The sequence below is a fragment of the Sus scrofa genome, chromosome 4 (genome assembly GCF_000003025.6).
Source record: "Sus scrofa isolate TJ Tabasco breed Duroc chromosome 4, Sscrofa11.1, whole genome shotgun sequence".
Classification (NCBI taxonomy): Eukaryota; Metazoa; Chordata; class Mammalia; order Artiodactyla; family Suidae; genus Sus; species Sus scrofa.
In genome coordinates this window covers 102,668,313-102,686,895 of record NC_010446.5, presented here as the reverse complement: position 1 = coordinate 102,686,895, position 18,583 = coordinate 102,668,313, and the positions used below count along the sequence as shown (strand labels likewise).

The following is an 18,583-nucleotide window of genomic DNA, read 5'->3' as shown; positions in this document are numbered from 1 at the left end:
CACAGGTGTGGCCCTAGAAAGGATAAAAAGACAAAAAAAAAAAAAAAGAACTTTTATGATATTGATATCTCATAAAATAAAATGGACATTTTAAAAATATGAATAATCAGAGTTCCCATTGTGGCTCAGCAGTTAACAAACCTGACAAGCATCCATGAGGACGAGGGTTCAATCCCTGGCCTCGCTCAGTGGGTTAAGGATCCAGCATTGCTGTGAGCTGTGGTGTAGGTCACAGATGTGACTCAGATCCCACATTGCTGAGGCTCTGGTGTAGGCTAGCAACTACAGCTCTGATTGGACCCCTAGTCTGGGAACCTACATGTGCCACTGATGCGGCCCTAAAAAGACAAAAAAAAAAAAAAAAAAAGAATGATTAAAAAACTGGCCTCAGAAGTGGGAAAATCTGATCAAATGTATAGAAGAAATTTTAAATGCAGTTGAAGACCATTAATCACCCCATTCACCTAACTCCTCTTTCTCTTCCATTAAAACACCACCAGAGGGTTTTAATGGATATGCCTACCAAAACTCCAGCAAATGTTATATAAATCATTCTAGAGAACAGCAAAAGAAAGAGGATTGAAGCTGATAAGGCAAATTTTAGCTTTATTCAAAATGCTCTTTTTTAAAATTATTTTTATTTTATTTTATTTTTGGGGGGCGACACCTGCAACATATGGAAGTTTCCAGGCTACGGGTCAGATTGGAGCTACAGTGCCAGCCTATGCCACAGCCACAGGCAAGCCACATCTGTGACCTACACTACAGCTCACAGCAATGCGGGATCCTTAAACCCACTGAGGGGGGCGAGGGATCAAAACTGCATCCTCATGGATACTAGCTGTGTTTATTTCCACTGAGCCACAGTGGGAACTCCCTATCCAAAATGTTCTAATCTTTGTACGGGAGGATGCATTCAGGTATTATGAGCATAATTTCAAAATAGGTTTTTAAAAATTTTTAAATTAAAATATAGTTGATTTACAATGATCTGTCAATTTCTGCTGTACAGCAAAGTGACCCAGTCATACATATATATACACATTCTTTTTCTCATATTATCTTCCATCATGTCTATCACAAGTGATTAGATATAGTTCCCTGCAAACAAAAAAAAAAAAAAAAAAGGGAAGCAAAGGGAGATGACGTGATTGATTCGAGGTTTGCCCACCTGCGAAGAAAGCTTCAGCAAGTGTCCACCCACCTGTTCCAGCATACAGTGCAGTATCAAGGGCACAGAAATGAATTCTTCTGGAATTGGATTCAGCAGATCGTTGTAATATCTCATGTCTACTTCATTTGTGATGATGGAAGCCACTGTAAAAGATACAAAGTATCATCGTTCAACCACGTGTTCTGTTTCCTTTATCAAAATCATATCCACCAAGTGATTTTTTTTGAAAAAGAATTAAAATTTATTGTTTATTTTTTAGAAAACCATTGATCTTTAAATAAAAAATGAATTCACCAGCATATTCCAACTATGATCATGCCCTGAAAAATGTAGGCTCTGTAGGTGGAGAGAGAAATGAAAGCAACATCAAGGGCCATCATTCCTTAAAGGACCAGCTCCTGGCATGGATCTTCCAGCAACAGGTTTTATACATGCCTGGTGGTGGTGGTGGTGGTGGTGCTGGGCCTGGAGCTTGCAGCTCTTCATATTGCTGTGTTTTCTTCTTTCCAGGGATAGTAGCAACAGTTTGTAGAGGCTGAAAGGAGAAGAGTTTAAAAGAAACAACTGAAATATCCAGCTGAGAGAAGCTTTCCTCCAATGCTGGCATGATGGACTCTGACGGGATTCTGAGATTGTATGATTGTGTTCATACCACAAAATCATTTGCTAATATTAGGATAAATCAATGGGTTTTGTCTGAGAACAGAAAGAAGTTAATGGGAAGGGGCATTTTTCAGCTTTTCCTAGTAGAGGCCATTCAACAACTTCCAGGAAATGGAAGGAATAATGGGGCAAAAAACCCCCCAAATCTCCCTGGGGTTATTTAGAGTCATGCCATTCTCCCTCTTGGAATCCTTCAATGGTTCCCCATTGCCTTCAGGATAAAACCCAAACTCTTGAGCTTAGCACCAAAGAACATTCTGGCTGCCGCCTTTCCAGCCCCTATTGCCGCTCTCCCTTTTGCAGGAATGGCCTGGGAGCACAGCCCCATCCCCGTGGTGTGGTTCTGGCCATAATACTTCTTTTCTTTGGCCATCACATCTTTGTGTATCTTTGCCCCTTTCTTAAGAATATGACTCTGTCGCTGTCCCAGGTCAGGTTTCACCCGGGCAGTTCACCCTCAGCCTCCACCACCTCACTTATCCTTCCTGGTAAGGTCTTTCTGATGCCCATCTCTCCACCCTTCTCCTCCCAGGATCAGGTTAGCTGCCATGCTTCTCGCTTCTCCTGCGATCTCAGCTGACTCGTCTCACAGCACTCACCACTCGAGGTTGAAACCGCCTCTGCCTTGAGCGCCATCCCCTTTAAAGGCTGACCTCAATGAGGCAGACGGGGGCTGGGTCTTGTTCCTGGTTGTATTGCTAGCACCTGGGACAGTGCTAGCACCTGGGACAGTGCCAGCACCTGGGACAGAGCCAGCACACGGTAGGTGCTAAATAAACATGGTGATCAGTTATTAATATCCCTCCTCGTTCCAGATGTTATTTTATTGCACCACGACTGAAATGTGGGTCCTAGCATCATCTCTGCGTGCAGACAGTTGGGGAGCTTCATAAAGCCCCCACCACATGGATGGTCTTTAATGCTGTGCTGGGGGCCTTTCCCTGATCCCACCCTCATCCATTAAATCCCAGCTGGCAGTGTTCTCTTGCTACCAGTATTTATGTGATTTTTTTTTCTTCATGTTTTACAAATGTGAAAATTAAGGTTCAGTGGCTTGTTCAGCCCACTAAGACATTCAAGCATGTGCCTACCTCAGAAATTGACATAGCTGCTAAGACAGGTTTCTCACTAACCACCTGTGGGACATGAATAAGCCGCATGCTTTCCAAATAGTGCTGGTGCTGCCTTTTCCAATCCAGGGTGTCGTACATCAAACAGGCAATATTTTCAAAAATTTCGGTGCCCAATTCCAGCTACAGGTGAGAGAATTAATGACATTAGTTAATCGTTTCATGGTGTTGGGATCAGATGTTTGGTTTGTATCTCCCGTATAGCCAAACCCATCACTTTTTTTATGGAGAAGCACCTCCCCAAATCGCTGAATCCCAGCCATGGTAATCAAGTCTTCATTTGCAGAATCCTCCCAGCCCTTCTTGCTCATCACGACGCAGACTGTTCCCTTTGGAGGGACCGAGGGCTGCCTAATAGTGTAAGAGCCTAATTAGGGCTTCATTGAAGTGAAAAGAGCCCCATTCATTACTTTCAGCAGTGTAGTCAATTTTTGAGGCTTCTCCATTGCTAAAGCAACGTGATAGGCAGTTTCCATATCCTCAGCCCCAGACAAGCTGTGGGGGATCTCTTACTTGGTGACACAAGAAGTGCAAGTGGAGGGAGTTCCCTGGTGGTCTAGTGATTAGGACTCAGGGCCTTCACTGCTGTGGCCCCGGATCCCACCTCAAACCACTGCATGCCACAGCCAAATTAAAAAAAAAAATCACAATGGCAATCACCACTCAGGTACGCTGCAGCATGTAATTAGGATTTCTTCCTTCCCTCCCTGCCTCCTTTCTTTTCACCTGTGCCTCCTTTAGGGAAGAAACTCTAAGACATCCTGATAGATTTGTACTGCTATAATACCCACGAGTTTAATGATCTGGCACGCTGATCCAATACCTCTATTACCTGGGGTTTCCTTTCCAGAAGTGGAAAAGCACTGTTATCCCTAGGTGTGTCTGCTTGAAAGCAGAGAAGGATTAAGTCGGCTCATCCTATGTCCGAGTTGAAGCTGTAAGGCAGTGTGAGAAAGCTCCTGGTGTGGCCAGGAGATCACAGTCTGGCGAGAGTCCAGGGAAGGACCCCGCCTTGCCCATCCTCACAGCACAGCCGCCAGTCTGGGCTTCACGTATCCGCTCTAAGCCTGAGAATTCTTCAGTTAAGCTTCAACTTGATATGCTTTGCCCAGCTTCTGGCATGTAAACACGTTTTTGTTTGTTTGCGTTTATAAGATATCTACTAAAAACTTCTGCCCAATTATCCCTTAGCTTAACTGGTTAATTTATTTTTAAATCAAACAGCAAATTGCTTGCTAAAAGCCAGAAAATTATTTCAGCAAGCAAGGTCTTAACTTGAGATGTTGCAGATGTCCACGAGCAGTTAGCACTTCTTGATGGGCATTTATTTGATGTGAAGCTTTCATTACCTGGGCTCAGAGGAAATGCAGGCTGCTTGTTTGCAGCCAAAGGTACTAATGCTTTCCTTCTTCCAGGGAGGAAGAAGATGAGCTGGCTGGCTCCCGGCTTGGATAAGAGGCCATTATCAACTTACAGATAGAGATGAGAGTAGGTTATCTTGTATCTATACCATGTAGTCTACTTGTACTGGAAATAGGCTTATTTCTTCCATATTTCTTAGGTGATCCTAAGTTTATTTTAATTTAACTTTTTTCATGGCTTCACTCACAGCATATGGAAGTTCCTGGGCCAGGGATTCAATCTGAGCTGCAGCTGTGACCTACGCCATAGCTGTGGCAATGTCTGATCCTTTAACCCAGTATGAAGGGCCAGGGATCCAACCTACACCTCTGCAGCTGCCCGAGCCACTGAGTCAGATTCATAATCCACTGTGCCATCACAGGAACTCCTGTGATCCCAAGTTTAAAATGAATGTGTTGCAGTTCCCATTGTGGCTCAGCAGAAACAAATCTGACTGGCATCCATGAGGATGCAGGTTCAATCCCTGGCCTCGCTCAGTGGGTAAGGATCCAGAATTGTCATGAGTTGTGTAGGTTGCAGAAGCGGCTTGGACCTGACATTGCTGTGGCTGTGGCATAGGCCAGCGGCTACAGCTCCGATTGACCCCCAGCCTGGAAACCTCGATATGCCATGGGAGGGGGGGAAATGTGGCCCTAAAAAGCAAAAAGATAAAATAAAATAAAATAAAATAAAATAAAATAAATTTGTTCTTCAGTATTATATCCAATGGCCTCTTCTGGAACCTCACTCTATGACTAAACTGCTTTCAAGGCTTTCTTGCCTCCTCATCCTCTGTGCAGGGTTGCTCACTCACAAACCATACCTCACAGAGGCATGCCTAGACTCTACAAGGCTCCTGTCATCAGACCCAGATTGCAGCCCTGGCTTGAAGAAGATGGTCAATAACTACTTGCAAAGCGACTGATAGAAAATCAGTGTGTCCAGCTGCGCAGCACAGTCCTCAATGGTTCCTTAGACAGATGACATTTTCACTCCTGACAGTTGCCTTCATGGCCCAGCTAGAGACCCTAGACGTTCATCTTCTAGTTCCGAAGTCAGGAATGTTCTACCACAACTAGTATTTCAAACTGATAATACTTTTTCAACATGAAATTTCTCAACTTTTGTTGCCATTTAAACTCTTCCACTTGAATTGCTGCCATGATGCACTGGGTAAAGAATTTGACTGTCACGGCTGGGGTCGCTGTGGAGGTACAGGTTCGATCCCAATCATGGCACAGTGGGTCAAAGCATCCAGGGTTGTGGCAGCTGTGGCTTGAATTCAGTCCCTGACCTGGGACTTTCCATATGCCACAGACGTGGCCATAATTTTTTTTTAAAACAAAAAGTATAAAAAACTCTTTCACGCTCTATTTTTTTAAAAAGAAAATATAGCCATATTCACTCTCCTTAAAAATGGAGTGATTAAATTCTAATGAGTAGAAAATTGTTAACACTGGAGTAGGAAGCAGAATGCTGGGAATGACGCTGGGTCTTCGGGAGTCACAATTGTGTGCCTTGCTGTTCACACCTGTGTACTGAGGTCTTCTACCTCGAGGCATTTCCGCTCCTCTCAGCCAATGCCTGGGGAGTAAATCAGACACAGAGAAGGAGCCCCAGCTAGAGCAGGAGCAGAAGGTTCTGGCTTTGAGGCTGCCTTAGAAGACTCTTAGAATTGCCACCTCTGAATTATGATTCAGGATCAGCATGGCTGGGATCTCCTATGGTCTGTTGAACTAAGTTCTTGACAAGGTTTGTGGCCAGAACTTGGCCCAAATGAGAGGAGGATGGTCCCCACAAAACGTTAATTGGTGGACGTGGGTTTTTGTTAGATGCAGGTTTTTATGTTCTTGAGAGAAGAGCTGGTCTCTTGTAGAGAAAGGGTAGAAAGCTGCCTTTGAGATGGGGTTTCAAGATCCCAGGGATACAGCCTCCTTCCCAAACATACGTCACATTGGCGGGCCCAATCTAGGATTCCAATAAAACAGAGTGCAATATTCAAAGTTCGACACGACGTGGAATGCCCGTATCTCTGCGATAAGGAAACAGGGCCCAACCTAATATGAAGCAGCAGAGGACAGATGGACTCTTTTATGAGTTCAGGATTAGGAAGCTGGGGAGTGAGAGGCAAAGCAGGAAGGAGGAAGAGATCAGATGAAGGTGCAGGAGGAGGCAAAGCAAAGGGAGTCTCAGCATTCAGTTTCGTCTACATCAAGCTCTGCCTTCCGCCAAGCTTTTCTACATTCAGCTTTGTTTTCCACGTAGAAGCTGAGGCTAAATATTTATGCTCACCATTGGCGAGGTGTCAGACTCAAGTGTTCTATTGCTATATGTGACACCTCTGCCTTATGTTGACAGCTGTATAACTCAAACTGATCAATCCATTGCTTCTTATGCAAACCCTGTCCATCCTTCAAGGTTCAGATCTCGGCGACCTTCCAGTGTTTTCACTTACTTCACCAAGTGCACATGCATCTCAAGGGAACAGAATCAGGGGCTCTCATAGGGAGAAGCATCCATGCCCCAGTCCTTGGCACCCTACCTTTTGGCTCAGAAACTGTTGCAGGCTTTGATCTCACTCTTCTCGTCTTAGACAGCCAGGTTTGGGGGTTGTTGTTTGTTTGTCTGCTGGCAGCTACCCCAGCCACTATCCAGACACCCGTCCTCCTCCTCCACCCTGCTTTTTCCAGCTCCCTTCAGTGCATATTTCATATGGTCCCTCTTCAGGACTCTGCTTCAGTTCAATTTCTTTGGAAGCTGATACATATTGCCCTGCAGGGATTCAACACTTCTGGGCCCCTGTTTGTTGAGAGTGAATCAGATAGAAACCTGAGAGGTCTCTTTTTTAAAAAACAGGAATGCGTGGATATCTTCCTCAACATCTGTGATAAGTAGTTGCTCAATATATATATTTTTTGTCTTTTTAGGGCTACACCCGTGCCATATGGACGTTCCCAGGCTAGGGGTCAAATCAGAGCTGTAGCTGCCAGCCTACACCACAGCCAGATACAATGCCAGATCTAAGCCACACCTGTGACCTATACCACGGCAATGCTGGATCCTTAACCACTGAGTGAGGCAAGGGATCAAACCTGCCTCCTCATGGATGCTAGTCAGATTCATTTCCACTGAGCCACAATGGGAACTCCAATATTCTTTTCAAAAAACACCCTCATATAGCTAGCATTTGCTACTTTTCAAAGAATCTCATTTTTTATTTTTCTGAATGAATAGGCAACTTGGAGTGTTTCACACACAGAGCACATAGCTGGATGGCGCTTTGAACACTGCTGCTCTGTTCCATGGTTTTGGTCTTGCCTCTCTGCAAACACCTCAGTAGCAGGGGCCAATTAATTCTCTCGGGAAATGCCTGCTAATTGTTGGGCTGGGGTCAAGTCAATACATTAAGATAGACCTTGTTTGGCAAATATACTAAAAGTATGACTTTGGCAATAAAAGCAAGGGCCTAGAAGAGCAATGTTTTGAATAGATATATAAAAAAAGAGAAAGACAATGTAATTCAACAAACTGTGAAATTTACTATTTTTACAATTAATACATATTGGGACTCTACTACTTAGAACATTGTTAAGGTGTAAAGCAATGTGACATGGCACCAAATAAAATAATTACCATCCTTCATCTTCATCTATATCTTATTTGTTGTTATTAATTCCTACAGAAAAAGCTGAAGAACCAGGTCATAACCATTATTGGACATTCAATAATGACCCTGAAGGTGAAGGCGCCGGGCACAAAGCCTTCTCTATAGTCAGTGATGAATAAACATCTGGGAGTGAATGGATGGGTAAATGGAATCACAGTGTCACATAGTCAAACCACTCCCTCTCATTAATGCATGTACTAACCAGCATCTTGCTGTCTGACCAGTCAGATGGGAAGTCATCAGCCTTGACCATGTATTCAAGCCGAGCAACATCAAAGAGATTTGTTTCAGGTTTGTCATTATTCAGGATGGGTTCCAAGTACTTCCAGAAAATTTCAAGTTCTTTTATGCCATCCTCTTTCTTCAATTTGTCAGCTTCTATATCTATAAGAGCAACATATTTATACTACAAAATGACAGTGTTGAATTTCATCCCACTTTAGGTGGATAAGGTGAGTCATAGGCATTGCAAGATGTTTGCACAGTACCAGAAAATGCAAAGAAAGAAATGCCATTTTGAGACATGTTTGGACCTGGACTATTTATGAAATCAGAGGATTTTACATCTGAAACTGATATTTAATATGAGCTTTTCCCACCCTTTCATTTTATACTGGAGGCCCAGAAAGATTCTGATAAGGGCCCACATTTCAGAAGCTTCCCTCATTCTTAGACTGCCTCGAGAGAGGAGCAGTTTTTCCGACAAACATTTTTTTTATTATTATTTTAGTGTTTGCTGTACAGCTGGTTAGAAAAGCAGTTGATCCAGTTCTCCTTCCTACATGGCCAAAACCTAACGGGACCGACAACTGACGCTTCAGTTAAATTTTGGTCACGTTGAAATAGCTACTGGCTTCTCTGGGCATTTGAGCTCTGACTGCAAAATAACAAGAGTTTTCCAAAAAGTTATACTTGAAATTTTGTCTGACATATTTTGGTTTTGGCCAAATAGGTTCTACTTTTAAGATTTCATTATTCTACTGCAAAGTTTATTTTTCTATGGTTGTATTTTTATATATTAATTTTTTAATTTTTTTTATTTTTTAAGAGAGAGAGACTATGGAACTTATGCAGCATTTTCTCATTGGCTTCAATAATAGTTATTTAGTGTTACAACTATCCCTTGAGATAGTCAGGAGTAGCTGGGGTTGAATCTCAACTCTTTCTTTTACTTAATAGCTGCCTCTAGATTGGGAGTCCTTTTTGGTAAAATGGAAATAATAAAACATATGTCCGAGGGTTGTCATGGAAACTGCATGAATCAACACACTTAAAGCCCTTAGCGCTGAGCCTAATCTCAAGGCCTGTGCCCAATAAATGGCAGCTATTATGATTACCAGGGGCCATCCATTTCTAACTTGGAGAAGAAATTTTTACAATGTTGTGTTACAGAAATTGGGACGTGGTTGTACAAGTTACAAAGCACTGGGCAAAGGATAGCATTAATAAATAAAGACAAAACAATAGCATGTGGCAAAAAGAGCTTGGACTTCCAGGTCACGCAGGCGTACAACGAATCCTAATTCTACTACCTAGAGTACACAGTAGGGTTTCGTGCCCATCCAACGTGGGGATCTATTGTAATTCCCTTAGATGAAGCCCCTGAGGCTCCAAAGGGCTCACTGGCAGTAGGTGGTTGGAACTTCATCCCACAGCTTCCTGGTCTAAGGCCTGGAAGATAAGCGCCTCAGATCTATCACAATAAGCCAGTCGCAAGGCAGAGCAAGAACCCAAGGCTATGACCTCCCTCGGGCCACGTGGTGACTGTGGCTTCTGGCAGAACAGATCATCTACAGTCCTAGCTCATGCTTAGGGTAAACGTTATAGATCAAATATCCCTGAGCAATGCAGTTGGATAACCAAGTCTATGTTCTCTGTGGCTACACAGGGGTATAATCACAGGGTACAAGGTGAATTTGCAAAACGTACACCACCTGGCTAGAGCAAGCAGCACAAAGAGCAAATCAAAGTTGCGCAAGGATTTACTAATGCATGTGTTGTACAACTATGTTTTGGACAGAAAATCGTATTTGTCCTTTAAGGGCAGGGGGTCATATGGAAGCATTCAGTACGTTGTGGAGCGGGCTGCATACCTTCTGGCTGAAGAAAACTTTCCTGCTGCTGGCTAACGGCGGCCAGGTGTGTCTGCAGAGGTTCATAATTCTCTGACGATATTTTAATCACGCTGCTTATGGGAATGCCAAGCTCAGTCATAATCGCCAAGAGCTGAGGATCGCTGAAGCCCACAGCTATAATGTAATGCTGGGCACCGTCGTCCGGCTCATCGTCTGTTCAAAATACCAGCGAGAAGAGTGGCCGTCGTTTTAAAAGAGAACAGGTTGCACTCCGCCAGTTCAATGGCTTCTATACATTATGCATGCGTTCACAATCCCTCTGGCTTGCCAAAAGCCGTCCAGTTGGCTGGAATGCAGTCATGTTGACTGGTTTTCATTATGGCCCTTCCAGGAAGAAGGCTGTGACCATTTTACAAAATATTAAATCACGTTTGCAAATGAGACAGAGGCGTAATAGGAGGACAGACATACATTGGGCCTGTCGTCATGGAAAATGTGTGCTTGGGTTTTTGTGAAGAGGAAAAAAAAAAAAGTTTAGGCTGTAATTTTTCTTGGTTCTAATCTCTTCTGAGCAACATCTGGCTTTACTCCTGAATTACGAGTAGCTGCAGCTTTGTGGTATTTTATAAGCAGAGGTGTTTACAGGAGCGGGAAATATTGAATATGACCATACACCCTAGCAAATCATTCTGTATATGTATGTCAATAGGTGTGAATGCTGAACATGGGTTATGTAGCAACTATATATTTATTGCTTTCCATTTAAAAACATATTGTGTATTTCCTAAAATTTTTCTCCTCTATTTTGTCCTGGCTACACAGTTTTAATAGAGTTTAAAACATGAGTTTACCCTAGAATGTGAGATTCTGGGAGGTGAGAATAATTGATGTACTCTAATATCAGTATGAGATAGTGTGTGAAAATATTACCTCTTATAATGGTCCATTGAGATTAATTTTAAAACTGTACAACAGACTTTTAATTTTCTTTTTTTTTTTTTTTGGTCTTTTCTAGGGCTGCACCCGTGGCGTATGGAGGTTCCCAGGCTAGGGGTCTAATTAGAGCTTAGCCACCAGCCTACACCAGAGCCACAGCAATGCAGGATCCGAGCCACGTCTGCAACTGACACCACAGCTCATGGCAATGCTGGATCCCTAACCCACTGAGCAAGGCCAGGGATCGAACCCTCAACCTCATGGTTCCTAGTCGGATTCATTAACCACTGAGCCATGATAGGAACTCCAAGACTTTTAATTTTCAAGTAGTGATTTTCCTTCAATTACTGAAACAAATCAGTGTTGATATGGCCCGTGGAATAGTTGCCTCTAAGTCTAGTGGATTTAAAGCAGAGATATATCGGACTTCCTTGGTGGCTCAGTGGGTTAGGGATCCGATTGGGCTTTGTCACTGCTGTGTCTCGGGTCACTGCTGTGGCACAGGTTTGATCCCTGGCCTGGGAACATGCATGTGCCACAGGTGCAGCTGAAACAAAAAGGCAGAACTGTATCAGAGGCGTCAAATTGGTAAAGGATGTGAGGACCTGCCATGTCATCTACACAGGATGGAAATAGCAGCAGCTCCACTTGGGTTCACAGGAAGGTGGCAACGAATTACTCATAGCTGCTCAAGTCAAACAATTTTTACATCGCTAACTAAATGAAAGAAAGTTCTGGTTGCTCCGTCTAGGACAGACAGTGGGAGAAGTTGAGGCAGGAAGCTATGCGCTCTGCGTGAGTCACAACGTAACTGGCTTGATTTTCATTGCCACTGTATTTCACTCACAACAATAATCACTTTTACTTTGCCATCTAAGTGTGTCTGACTTTCCCCAATGTTCCCAACAAGACAGTAAGTGCCTCAGTGACACGGTCAGCTCATTATTGCATCTTTTGTCTGAACTGTAGCCTATAGCAAGACACATGCTAAATAAATATTGGCTGAACATACAAATGAACTGCAAGTGGAAATATTTTTCTATGAGAGTGTCATGGGGAGTAGGTGATTTGTGGCTTTAAAAAAGTGAAGATGCTGGAGAAGATTAAGCATGGTTATAGGAATGATTTCTCAAGTTACTCCGTAGGTCATAAGGCAAGAAGTGAAAGGCGCGTCTTACTGACCAATGCACTCCCTGGTGTCCTCTTCTTCCCCCCTCCTCACTAACTGGGTGGCCTTCTTCACCGCCGTGTTGGCCTCGGGCTGGTCCTTCCCCTTTCCTTTGGCAACCTTGGCATTTGGGGCCTTCTTCTCCTTGGGAGTTTTTGCTTTCCCTTTATCCTTTTCTATCTTAAGTCTGTCTTCTATCACCTGGAAAGACAGGTTACTTTTCATTTAATCATACACTGAGCAAGCAATGGCTTTTCCATCATTAGGTAAATTAACTACTTCATTCAATCACTCCTTTGCTCATTTATTCTTTCTTTTTTAAAGTATGGTTGAGGAGTTCCATTGTGGCTCAGTGAGTTAAGAACCCGACTAGTATCGGTGAGGATGTAGGTTCCATCCCAGGCCTCGCTCATTGGGTTACAGATCTGGCATTGCTGCAAGGTGCGGCATAGGTCACCGATATGGTTTGGATCTTGGGTTGCTGTGGCTGTGGTGTAGGCTGGCAGCTGCAGCTCTGATTCAAGCCCTAGCTTGTGAACTTCCATATGCCTCAAAAAAAAAAAAAAAAAAAAAAAGGTATAGTTGATTTGCAGTGTTGTGTCACTTTCTGCTGTACAGCAAAGTGACCCAGTCATACATATACATACATTCTTTTTCTCATATTATCTTCCATCATGTTCTAGTCCAAGAGACTGGATATAGTTCCCTGTGCTACACAACCCTCCTATACAGTTGGGGACAATGTAAATTGGCACAGTTACTCATTCTTTACGCTAGGACAATGGGGATCCCAGGTTGAGCCTATGTTGTAAGAAGGTGCATTAAGCACCCAGACTAGAGGAGATGGTCACACGAACAACGTTCTGGAAGGGAATTCATCTTAAAGGAGCTAAGCTTGGCCTAATAAAGTTAGTTGGTGGTGGACAGGGCAAGTGGCAGATTCTGATACACTGTGATGGTAGGAACTTGGGTTTCCCGAGCAGCCTAACTTTGGGGTTTCTCCATCTGGGTCTTGCAGAGAGGTGGGGTTGTTAAAGAAGAAAACAAAACTTAAAAATAAAAACAGAAGACTTTTCCCTAAAGTCACATTGATAGTTTTTCCAAGTTTAAATAGTGTATCAACCATTTTTAACTGTTAAAAGATTTTTTTTGGTTTCTAGCACTAACATTATAATGTCACTTAAAATGCATAGATGTCATCAGTGGCTATTATTTGATAGGTTCCAAAAAGGGACCCATATAAGATCTCAGCGGGCAGTGCTAATGCATTTCACATCGGTCTGCGGCATCTGAGATTGTCATACACCCAATTTTTCTAAAGACCCAATTTTTCTACCATTTTTTTCATTTCGAACAATTGCTGAAACTGCTGTCTACCATTTCATGTGATAATGATACTTTCCATTCATGTGTTATAAATACAAATAGGGTGTGTTTGTTGAAATAATGTGGTCATATTGGATCATCAGGTGGCCGTATAGAAGATCCAGAACATGCTTATGTTCTTTAACTTTTCCATGTTCAAAACTGCACACAACAATAACAAATTATTGGAGCAACATGTGGGATTCTGTATTTTCCTGAGGTTGCAAGACCAAATTTGAAGAACTCTGTCCTAAGACACTTTGAGACAGAGTAGATGATACATTGCTTGGGTACCTAGCTAACAGAATGTAGCACAGGGTTGGGGCAGCAGGGAGGAGGGTCTGCCTACTCCATGAGGCTTCTGGATATTGATGGTCCAGAGATCCAGGTTAGCTTTAGCACCTGGAGGAAGTGGCAGGGGTGCCCATGGATTCTCCATGCAGGCCTGGCCCCTGTGGCTCCAGCAGTGGGGAAACTTGGACTCCCCATCACCTGCTCCTCAGCAGAGGGAAACATCAACCGAGGCTGGAGATGTCACTAACAGCCTTGGGTAGAGGCAGCAAGAAAAGAACAAAGTAGAGTACAGAGGTATGAAAAGCCCCAGCACTCCTCTCTATGCTAGATAGAAATTGGTCCATAAAATAGGGCTGGGTTCTGTCTCCTTGAGCTTCTACTCTACTAGAGAAGAAGAAGAAGAAGAAGAAGAGGAAGAAGAAGAAGAGGAAGAAGAAGAGAGGAGGAAGAAGAAGAGGAGGAAGAAGAGGAGGAGGAAGAAGAGGAGGAGGAAGAGGAGGAGGAAGAAGAGGAGGAGGAAGAAGAGGAGGAGGAAGAAGAGGAGGAGGAAGAAGAAGAGGAGGAAGAAGAAGAGGAAGAAGAAGAGGAAGAAGAAGAGGAAGAAGAAGAAGAGGAGGAAGAAGAAGAGGAGGAAGAAGAAGAGGAAGAAGAAGAAGAAAAAGCACATGAACAGTGACATAACAGTATAACTGGAAATTTTCATGAGTTCTATGAAGGATAAAACCAATGTGGTAATAGACACACAACTCACCACTCTCTAGTAAGCTGGTGGGAAAGACTCTGAGGAAGTGACATTTGAGTGAAGACCTCAAGGATGAAGAGTCATTCATGTGAGAAGTAGGGAAAAGGTAAAGTGTGTGTGCAAAGGTCCTGAGACAGGTGTGCTCAAGGAATTGAAAGGGGGTGAGTATAGCAGGAGAAGAGTGGCCAAGGGAGAGTGGTCCAGGATGAGGAGGGAGAGGCAGGGCATCCAGGGCTTTGGAGGGGGTGGTTCATGAGTTTATATTTTATTAAAAACGCACTGGCAAGACCATAAGGTTTTTTTTTTTTTTTTTTTTTTTTTTTTTTTTTGCTATTTCTTGGCGTCTGCGCATATGGAGGTTCCAGGCTAGGGTCCAATCGGAGCTGTAGCTGCCAGCCTACGCCAGAGCCACAGCAACGCGGGATCCGAGCCGCGTCTGCAACCTACACCACAGCTCATGCAACGCGGATCCTTAACCACTGAGCAAGGGCAGGATCGAACCCGCAACCTCATGGTTCTTAGTCGGATTCGTTAACCACTGCGCCACGACGGGAACTCCCATAAGGGGTTTTAAGTGGAGGAGTATTGTGATTTTGCAAGATAGGAAACCAGACTAGTAAGGAAACTCTAGCAACAGTCCAGATAAAATCTAACGGTGCCTCTAAAAGTTTAAAGTGTGGTAGAATGGAGAAATGCAGAGGGGTTTAAAACTGCTGTGGATGCTGAAACTACAGGGGTGGAAAGGTTAGAGCTGAGGAGTGAATGAGGAGGCAACAACAAAGATAATGCCCCAGATTTAATTTAGGTACCAGGATGGTTGATAATGTCACTCACAGAAAGAGAGCAGCTGGGACAAGAAATGGTTTTTACCTAAGATGGGAAGACCATTCAGAATGATCTTGTTAAATGTGAGGTGCTCCTGAGATGACAAGTAGGCAGCTAAATACACACGTTTTCTTTGCGGAAGAGTGATCTGGCTGGAATTACAAACTCAGGTGTGGGTAACATACAGATAGTGGTTGCAAATGGAAGAGATAAGACCCCCTGGGATAAAAGATCTCAAGAAATGTGAGAAGTGAACCTGGGATCATGCTGGAAAACTCCAATACTTATCCAATACTTATAGGAGGAGGTGTCTGCAAAAGAGATGGAGAAGTTACTAAAAAGGTAGAGACCTGAGGGACTGAAAAGCATTGGTAGTTAGAGGTGATGTTATGAGAGCAGTTATGGTGGACAGTGGAGGCAGTGAATAGGGAGGCAGTGGACAGTGGGGTGACCAGTTGCATGGACAACTGTTTCAAGAAGTTTGCTTGTGGAGGGGAACCAGGGCTCTCTGATTGTTCAGTGGATGAGTGGACAGAAGGGAGAGTGTGAGGTCAAGCTATGTATAGATGCATGTATGTGTATAAAGTCAAGAGATGTGTTTGCAGGCTGATGGAATGATCCAGCAGAGAGGGAGATACGGATAACATGGGGGAGACCAAAGTCCTTGAGGAGGCCAGATGGGATAAGATCAAGAGAATGTGTCAATAACTGGACTTCGATTGGAAGAAAGACAATTTCTCAGTTTAACACAAAGAGTGAAGAGGGGATGGGAGGCTGGATACGAGTGCAAGAAAGAGGTCTTGATGGTGTTGAGAGAATGTTTCAGTGTTTCACTGAAGTGAAAGTTGAAAACCAGAACGGCAGGTACGAGGTAGAAGGCTTGAATAGAAAAGAGACTGTGAGTCATCTCAGAAAGCAGGGGAGCAAGCTTACTGAAGAAATATGGTAGAACTCTCTGCCAATGTTGAGAACTTATTGGAAAATTGAGGTTGTTCATTTAAATTGAAACCAGAGCCCCAGTCAGTGCCCTGAGTCCAATCAGCTCACGGGTGTTGGTAAGACTCATGCTGGTATCTCCCAGCTATGCCTTGGATCACAATGGGTCCACTAGAGTAAAAAAACCCTGCACAGCTCTGAGGCAGACAGCTAGCCTCACCACACAGAAGTCCCAACCTGGCCATCAAAATCCACCAGACACTTCTACAATGATCCTTTTAAATAACATCCCAGGGTGATCTTTAGAACTGAAAAGAAGAAACTGTTTTAGATTACATTATTCTAAAGTTCACCATCATTCATTTCATTCATCTCCATTCATTCAAATTCCATCATTCCCAAAACATTTCCTGAGTATAGTGGACATTCATGTCCTGATAAGATAGTAAAAGTGCCCTCTAGCCCTGTGGGCTCTCTGAGGTAGGATGTTGAGCCAGTGCACCCACATGGCTCTCAGCCCTTTGCAGCCTCTATAGGAAAGTCGAGGTTCTACAAGGTAAGGAACTCCCTGAGCCCTTTCTCCTGTAAGGTTTCTTTGGATCCCAGAGAGAGCAGGGCTGATGACAACCAAACTTTCAAAATAAGGATGACTTTTTGCGTGCTTTCCCGATGTCATAATTTGTTCTCACAAAGCAAACTGCAAAATGGGTTATTTTATTCCCATTGTATAAATGAAGACCTGCCGTTTGCCCTTGCACCCACAGCTATCATAGAGATTCAAGTTGGTTTGACCCCAAATCTTTAATTCATTTTACTTCCCTGGGTCTCCTGTGAGCCTCGGTCTTTGATGTTCTTGCACGTTCTTTTCCAGGCCTGTCTGCCCTCTCTCTACTCAGTCTTTCTAGGAGCCCAATAACACTAGCTGCTTGCTTTTCTGTTTCTCCTCCTTCAGTGCTTCACTTCCCTCAGCTCTCTTTTTGCTCAGTGCTCCCTTGCTTCTTTTTCTCTCTTTCTTTTTGCCTTTGCATTCCCTTAAGCAAGGCCAAACTTGGTACCCTGGAGACAAGCGTCTTTTACATTAACTCTGAAATCACTCATATTCCTCACCCTCCTTTCACAAAAATATTTAGAAAACACTTCTAAATTCTGACTTAGGTAACTTTCAAATTATCAAAATAATCATTACTGAAAAAATGGAAAAAATATACATAACCTACCAAAATCACCAAATCTCCTTCTCCAGAGAAGATGAGTGTGGGAGCTGCTAATGAACTCTTTTAGATTATGTTTATGTGTCATTTGAATGTAATCTTTATTGTTGTTTCTATACAACTTAAGAGTTCTGCATTTTCCATTTCACAGTGATGCATCTTCAGTTGGAGGAATTTCAAGAAGAATTACAACATAAGGAATTTCCCAAAAGCATTTGTATATGTTCCCATTCTCGGGTCATCTGTTCACAACTTAAAGAACTCAGAGGGAACTCTTGCCAATTCGAAAAACATTTAGTAAGGGGGTGACATCCAAAAGGTCCCTCTTTCTCCCGTGTTTGGGGAACACAAGTTCTCTGGCATATGAAGGGAGAGTCAAGTTCATTACAGAGCATATTTTCTTTAAAATGCAGTGTATACAAAAAGCAACTGGATCCCTCCTACTGTGAGAAAGCTTTGGATAGGCAGGATTTCTTACCAGTTAAGCTACAGAGCAGATGTTGGGCTCTTGTCTTAGCAACAACCAAAAAATATTAGCTTTTCACATACTCAGTTGAGTATCAAGTGACACCTCCCTAGAATCCTTAATCTTGTTATTCTCATTTTTTAAGGGGACAAAATATTCCTCTTACATTCTCCCTCTCTGGAACAGGGAAACCTAGTTATTTATTGCATCAAAATATCTTAGATTCTATTTTTTTCCTAAATTACTTCTTAATATTAAAGCTCAAACACCTCAATGGGTATTCATTCTGTTGATCTTCACAATGAAAGGGCAATAAATGGTAAAGTCCAGTGGAACTGAGGGTAATTATCTGTACTTAATCTTATAGCTCATAGCACCTCTATGTATTTGTGTATAACTTTGTGTTAGATAGAACACATTCTATCATAAAATTCCTACAATGATATTATTAAGGCTATAGATAAGAAAAGATACTCATGGAAGTTAAGTGTCTAAGTCAACTCCATTATTATGTGGCTTATGAGAAATAA

At 43.0% G+C, this 18,583-nt stretch overlaps 1 protein-coding gene across 1 annotated transcript in view; it reads right to left on the bottom strand.

Moving 5' to 3' along the window:
- The window catches only part of SPAG17 (sperm associated antigen 17), a 229,749-nt gene that overhangs the window by 139,318 nt on the left and 71,848 nt on the right, over window positions 1-18,583 (bottom strand). The window contains 6 exon segments of the mRNA XM_021089972.1: window positions 1,205-1,317; window positions 1,610-1,709; window positions 2,929-3,090; window positions 8,238-8,419; window positions 10,129-10,323; window positions 12,229-12,415. Of these exon segments, the coding sequence (XP_020945631.1) occupies window positions 1,205-1,317; window positions 1,610-1,709; window positions 2,929-3,090; window positions 8,238-8,419; window positions 10,129-10,323; window positions 12,229-12,415 (939 nt within the window).